Source organism: Cenococcum geophilum (genome assembly GCF_001692895.1).
Source record: "Cenococcum geophilum 1.58 unplaced genomic scaffold K441scaffold_32, whole genome shotgun sequence".
NCBI lineage: Eukaryota > Fungi > Ascomycota > Dothideomycetes > Gloniales > Gloniaceae > Cenococcum > Cenococcum geophilum.
Genome location: NW_027137590.1, coordinates 926,747 through 934,248, shown reverse-complemented (window position 1 = coordinate 934,248; position 7,502 = coordinate 926,747). Strand labels below are relative to the sequence as shown.

The 7,502-nt window shown below is 36.9% G+C and overlaps 1 protein-coding gene across 1 annotated transcript; it reads right to left on the bottom strand.

Annotated features, from left to right (window-relative positions):
• Positions 1-6,095: 6,095 nt before the first annotated feature.
• K441DRAFT_663108 (uncharacterized protein) lies at positions 6,096-6,818 on the bottom strand. Its single transcript, XM_067649146.1, has 3 exons — positions 6,671-6,818; positions 6,311-6,608; positions 6,096-6,249 (listed from the first exon to the last, which is right to left on the bottom strand). The coding sequence occupies exons 2-3, from the start codon at positions 6,508-6,510 to the stop codon at positions 6,210-6,212; spliced, it is 240 nt and encodes a 79-aa protein (XP_067501962.1). The 5' UTR covers positions 6,511-6,608; positions 6,671-6,818; the 3' UTR covers positions 6,096-6,209.
• Positions 6,819-7,502: the final 684 nt, after the last annotated feature.

Below are 7,502 nucleotides of genomic sequence, written 5' to 3'. Positions count from 1 at the left end.
GTTGGTACGGTCTAGGAGTGTCGTTGACCGACGATCTGGCAATATCTCCTCTGCTATTTCCCTGAAACGTTTGACAGTGTCGTATTTCTTTGTGATCGCACAAAAAGATCGGATTCTTTAAAGACGTAGCAATTCTATTGGCACTTAAACTTCAAAGCTTCAGTTTTTCATATGTTACAAAAAGATTTATTCTAGGGCGGCATGGCCTTCGAGTGAGTGTTGCCTGGTGCTGAGTAACTACAACGCTCAAATGTGCAAAACTCCCCTGCGTGGACGCCACAGTTTATGCGCCACAATCGCTTCAGCCTTCCCCATATATGTGTTTCCGCGGAAGTGAGGAATAGACCTGGAACTTTACCATTAGGTGTCTCTAAGGAGTTTGCAAGAACATGGTATTTAGAATCTAATATCTTAAAATCCATATTTAAAATATTAGTAGTAACCCTGTTATAAACCCCTTGCGTCTTCCTTAATCCAGTCAGCTGCCCGCTCAGCAAGGGCGTATACCTGTCAGATAACTCATATAGAGCTATTCATTAATGAAATGGGTTGATTGATTGATGATCTTGTCTTGAGGTTGATTTGATGACCTGGGGCCCTCGAGCTACGATGAAGAGATTTACAATGCAGGTGCCCCGTACACGTGACTCGTGCACGGTCTACGCCACTAGAGAATACAGATTATCTGACATACCCCCTTAGCTTTGACCTGGTTGAGGACGAAGCTAACCACCTTCTTGTGTCCGTTAATACGTTAAATAAACCATAATCTTATCTGAATCCTTCCGTCTTACCCTAACCTTCTCCCGTAGGTTCTCTAGTTGCTTCTCCTTATTCAGCCGCTCCTTAATATTTACTATCCTGATTATATTAACAAAGCTTTAAAACCTCTGCTTGGGCAGGGCCTTCGTAAGTCCATTAGCGATTATTTCCTTCGTCGCTGTCTATTAAAATAATACTTATCTCCTTGCGTATTCCTAATGTAGCTAGTGTTAATAGATATTAACGTATCGGAGCTTCGTAATTAGTTTTGCCGTGTCTTTTATAATTAGTTGGAGTATTTAGGTGTTGTCGCAGTTAATAATTAAGGGCTCGTTTAGCTATAACGTTATTGCTTTAAATAGCCTACTAATAAAGATAGCTTCCTGTGCTGTTTGAGATAGGGCTAATAACTTAGCTTCTGTGCTTGACGTTATTACTATATCCTGCTTATTCGCTCTCTATATAATTGGTCCCCTAAATAGCTTTATAATATATCCTTGCGAGCTCTTTCTATTAATAGAGTTGTCCGCGAATAATGTATCGCTAGCATAGATAAATGATTGCGCTTTACCTCTACCGTCTCCGTTATCTTGACCTTTGTCGCTTATATCTCTTCCTCTACCGTTTATTCCTTCCGTATCTCTTCTATAGTAGATTGCTCTGCCCCTTATACTATATAGGTATTAGATAACTCTATCTACCACTTAATAGTGCTCCTAGCTAGGGTTCTAATTAAACCTTGCTAGCCGTAATACTGTAAAAGCAATATCCGGACGCGTTATAGTGGCTGTATAAAGTATTAAACCTATTTTTCTCTAATATAGCATTGTAAAAGCTGCTTCTCTTAATAGGGACTTAGGATGGACTAGTAGGTCTATATTAGGGGTCGGAAGCGTTAAATAGATTAATTAGTAATTAGTAGGGAGGAGTTTAGATTCTGCTATAGGAGTATCTAAAAGACGCCCTGTAAGATCTATCTTATACTAGTTAGCTATCTTCTTAATATAGGCTTCCTAGGATAGCTATAGGAGCCTCTAGCTACGATTATATAGCATATAGATTCCTAGGAACTATTTTAGCTCGCCAAGGATACTCATCTGGTATTCCTTACTTAGCTCCTTAATCGCTTCTTAAGCTTTCTTCTCGTCTATCTTACGGTAGCAGAAGACAATATCGTCGACGTAGAAGAAGACGACTATTTTACCTTTTAGCATAATATACGGCTTTTAGGGTACCTCTTTAAAACCTAATTCTATTAGCAAGCTTATAAGATTCTTCTGCTATAATAGTGGTAATTATTATAGTCCGTAAAGGGCCTTTTTTAAGCGCAGTACTTTATCTATCTTTTCTTTATTAAACCCTAGTGGTAGCTTTATATAGACGACCTTGTTGAGATTGTAATAGATAAACGTATTAACTATATCTATTTATATCGTCTCTAGGTTAAATTTTGCAGTAATCGCTATAAGGGTTTAAAAGGTTATACTAGCTAATATAGTAGCTCTCGTAGGTAGGTCTCCTAGGGCCTATTAATTTCCGTAAACTACTAAGCGTGCCTTGCATTTTTGGAGAAACCTATACTTATCCGTCTTATAGATAAAGATCTACATTAAGCTGAGGACCTGCTATCCCCTTATATACTTCTTATCTATTTCTTAAAATAACCTTATTTAATAATAAGATTGGAGGTAGGCTTATTAAGCCTCTTAGAACTAATCTTAAAGAGGGTGCGTATTAAGGTCTTAGATTAACTAAGGTAGCAAAGGTAAGTTCTTCCTATATAATCTAATATCGCGTATTCTACCTAATTTTAGCTTACTATTATTAAGTCGACTATTAAGGTTAAACTTCCGTCCTACTAAGAAGGCGCCGTAATAGGCTAATGTAATCCTTTTAGTAATAAAGTCTTTAAACCTATTATCGCAGGCTTCCTTAAATAAGTCTTTAACCGAGTCGTTAAACACCCCCTAAGTATTAAACCCGTCTCCTTTTTATTGGATAATGTCCTAATCTGGTATATCTAACCTTATAGGGTACTTAATATAAAAGGCATATGGAGATTCTTTGTCTTCTTCTGTTAGAGGTGGCATATAATATATATCTTTAAGAGCTCTTATAAGCTTAAGATCGGCTAACTTATTAAAGGTTTAAACAGGCTCATTAACGTCGTTGTCTTCCTCTTAAATTAACGGTTTAAATACTTCTTTATTATCTTCCAAAAGAACCTTATTCTTAGTTAGGGTATTAGGAAGTTAAATCTTCTTAATTAGCGTGTCTAATTTAGCGTATAAGTTCTCTAAGATATCCGTTTGCTTACCGTTAAAGAACATCTTTTTATTAAAGATAATATCCCTTATAGAGATGACGATACCCTTATATAGGATCCAGATCCTATAGATATTAGTAGAGTTATAGCTAATAAGATAGCCAATATAGGCTCGTGGATCTAGCTTACTTAGCCTTTTCTTCCTTAGCTAGGCGTCCGACGTTATCGCGTATGCCCTATAGCCGTAGGCTTTTAGGTACGCTAGTTGCGGCTTTCTTAATCTCCTATTAGCTAGGAAGGTATAGAACCTCTTATATGGCGATATCTAACCGTTGCTTTCCCGTAGCGTTCAATCTTAAAGGTAGACTGTATAGTTAACTATCTCGTTCCATAGGTTATATAGTAGATTAGCAGCAATTCTCATTATTTATACTCTCTCAATAATTATACCCCCTAAGCGTTTGGCGGTACTATTCTAAGCTTAGGTATATAGCGCTAAAGGCTTAAATATAATCCCTTAAATCCGTAGCTATTTAAGGGTTCTCCTTCTCCCTAGCTCGTTGTCTGATCTAATAGTATTAACCTTAAGGTTATACCTTAGACGAATCCACTAGATAAAATCTTTAAGCATTTATAGTGTCTCCTTTTTCTTACTATGCGTCGTTATAAAGTACAGGAAGGATCTTCCTAAGTAGGTGTTATAGATAAGTATAACTCGTATAAATCCGGTATACGCTTTCTTAAGGTTAGTCTAGTCAATATAGAGGTTAAGATAGGGTTTATTAATTTTCTATTCTAAGAACCTTTTTAAGACCTAACGCTTAATTTTGGCGAGACTGTAATGTTAACATTCCGTTATCTTTAGGCCTTAAAGCTTAACTCCTAGGGTGTTAAAACCTAGATAATAAAGGCTTATAGGTCCTAAATAACCTAGACGTAGATGCTATAGTCGTGTATTACCTTTTAAATCTAGATAAAGGTCTCTTAACGATATCCGCTTCTGTTAACGGCGCGTTAAACGGCTAATATTAAATGCGGATTTTAAGTTTCCTAATTGGACGTATTTAATAGTCTATTATCCGTGACGTTCTTCCATTTAATATAGGATTGTGTTATCCTTTCAAACAAGAAGATTGTTATCTCCTTTATTATCCTAGTAGTACCCTTATTTTTAAAGTAAACGGAATAACACTAGATTTGTATTAAAGTCCGTATAAAAGGCAACGTCCTTAAGACGTAGGCTTCCCTTACTCTTATCTGGTTTTATAACTTAGATAGTAATATTACCGTAGCCTAGTATAGGGACTTTTAAGCTGCCTGCAATAATATATTTATATCTTAAAGCTTTCTTAAAATTATAAAAACGAGAGAGGTTATTAAAGATATAGAAAGTGGTTCCTAAGTTAAAAATAGTTAATAGCTTTAGTAGATGGAGTTAACTAGTATAATACAATTCTAGGAATATTATATTAGCTTCTCCCTTAATCTTAACTTTTTAACTCTCATCCTGTCGTTATTAAGCTTTATTAGCATTTGTTTCCTTAAGCTTAAGTTATTTTACTTAGGCAGCTAGATCCTTATCCTGCTTTACCTTTATAAGCACCCTTTTTATATATATATCTACGGCTTTAAATCCCTTAGGCCTTTTACACTTAAATAGGTACTAACAGTTAGGAAGAGTATACCCCCTTATATTATATGCCGGGCATTTAAGGTTCTTTAACCTTTTAGAAGAAGATATCTCTTCTTTAATCAAATTTGTCCCTGCCCTTTTTTGGCTATAAGATAAGCTTTTCCTTTTCCCTTTTAGACCTTTAGTAGCGGAGGTATCCTCTTTAGATCTTCCTATAAAGTCTACGTTAAATGCACTCCCTCTTACCGTTATAGGTATGGCTTTAGAAAGGTTTTGGAATGCTTCTTATAGCTCTATTACTACTTTACAATATCCTAATAAGTAAGCCTTTTTAGTATTATCTGCCTGCTTTATATATAGAACAAAATAGGTTTCGCTTATAGGTCGTATTGCATTTATAAGGTCCATTAGCTAGATCCCGTTAGTTATTTATAGAAGATTATACTTCTCAGCCATCTTTATTATATACTCCCATTGGTCAAGCTATTAGGTAATTTTTGCCTGCTTAAGACCCCTAAGCGAATCTGTATATTATAGCTGTACCTTCCTTATTATAAAGTTCCTTAAGGGCTTAGTGTCTTCTTTTAACCGAGTTAGCCATTCCTTAACTATAAGGGAAGGGTCGAGCAGTAGCTTCTTCTAAGTTGATACTGTGGACGTAATTTAGGTACGGATCTATTAAAGATGATCTTCCTATCTTAGGAAATACTTTATATCCTAGTCGTAGTATTATCTACTATTCTTATACGCTTTCTGTTGATTTATCGAGAGCTGTATATATAAGGTTGCATTCTCATTAAAATCTATAACCTTTAGATGAGGTGGTTTCATAAGTAGACCTTCTTAAGGTGCTTCTGTGGCTGGGTTAACGTGGGCCTAAATTTGCTAATTTACGAGGGCTCGGAGCTGCTATAGCCATTGTTCCCAGTCTTCTGGCTTATTAAGGATGATCGTAATTAACGAACTTAACGGTGGAGTCATTTGACTGATAGGCAAAGGAGGAATTGAGATGGTATTTTGTCGTCAGGATCGTCCTTGTCGTCAGGAGCGTCCTTGTCGTCAGGAGCGTCCTTGTCGTCAAGAGCGTCCTTGTTGTCAGGATCGTCCTGCGACGATTGAGGTAGAATTTCTGTCAGGGTCTGCGTCCTTGACGATGAGGGGTCAGAGTCTGACGATGAGGTAGAATTTCTTCAAATAATTGAGTAATAGCTGAATAGCTTCTTAAGTCGGCGGACCGGGCTTATAACTGTTAGATAACTCATATAGAGCTATTCATTGATGAAATGGGTTGATTGATTAATGATCTTGTCTTGAGGTTGATTTGATGACCTGGGGCCCTCGAGCTACGATGAAGAGATTTACAATGCAGGTGCCCCGTGCACGTGACTCGTGCACGGTCTACGCCACCAGAGAATACAGATTATCTGACAATACCAGCGTCTGCAAATTGCCTCTCGGAAGTAAAGGAAAGACACTCAATCACCCTTAAATTCTCCGCACCGTATACTTTAAATTTTGCATCCACAACCCCTCCCATATCCCGCGGCATCATTGAACAGGTGCCCGCTGGATGATACTCGCTTTGAAGGTACTGCCTCACCCAATCGTCTACATTGCTGTCGTTTAGCTTGAAATAACCCGGCTGGTAGACTGTCCCATTTCCTTTGAGGAGATTGCTCAAGGGCGCGGTTTTTGCGACCTCCTGGAGATGCAGTGCAATTTTGCTGAGGACCTTGAGATCGAACGGGTGTGATAGATACCGCGGATCAATTTGCGGATATGTCGCTGGATCGGTGGATTGGATATGTACGGAACCTCGGGAGAAAGGGTGCTCCAGCACGCCGAGCATGGTAAAGAAGTTTCCGTCGGTAGTTGTTGAACGGACGATCAGGAATGAGAACTCTGTTTTATTAAAGAGGGCTCTAGAAGCTCTCTTATATACATCAGGTAGGTCCCAAATACAATGACGACGACGTCGTCATGTAGTAGGTCATAGTTAAGAGAAATAGGTAATGAGACGTTTAATAAGACATACGAGCTTAAGATACGAGACAACTAAGACATAGTTCGTATAGACGATCTAGGTCGTCAAACAGTATTACAATAGTAGTAAGGAACTTCGATTCAGGTTAATACACCCCCCCAGCTATATAGAGCCTTTTAGGCTGCTGTAGAAAATACTAAAAAGTTATAATAGCAATTTGGTGTTAAGTTAAAGGAAATCCTCTATATATTTACCTTACCTAAATATTATTTAAATTAAATTAAATTAGATCCTTAATATTAACGAGGTTTAATTACTAAATAAATATCTTATGCTTTTAATAAGGCAGAGCCTTTATTAGGCCGTTTGCTATTATATCTATAGTAGGTACCTATTTAATATTAATGCTTTCTTTATAAACTTCCTAGCGGAGCTAGTAGTAATAGATATTAACGTATTAAAGCTTAGTATTAAGCTCTATGTTGCTTTTAGTAAGTAGTTAAATTATTTACAGGTTATTACAATATATTATTTGCTTCTTATTAGGGTTAAATCCAATTTCTTTAAAGAATCGCTACTACTAAATTAACTTAGTAGCTGTATGTAATAGGGCTAGGAGCTCTGCTTTTATGCTTAATTTTATTACTAACTTCTACTTTATAAATTGCTAGTTAATTAGCCCTCTAAATAAGGTAAATAAATAACTGTCGGAACATTAATCACGTGATGTAGTCACGGGACTATGAAGCGAGACTAACTGTCTAACCTTAGAGCAACCCCTTTCTTCTAGACAACAATTAACTACTAACTTCAACACCGCATACGTACTACTATAAGTGATATTTGTGCACGTTGAT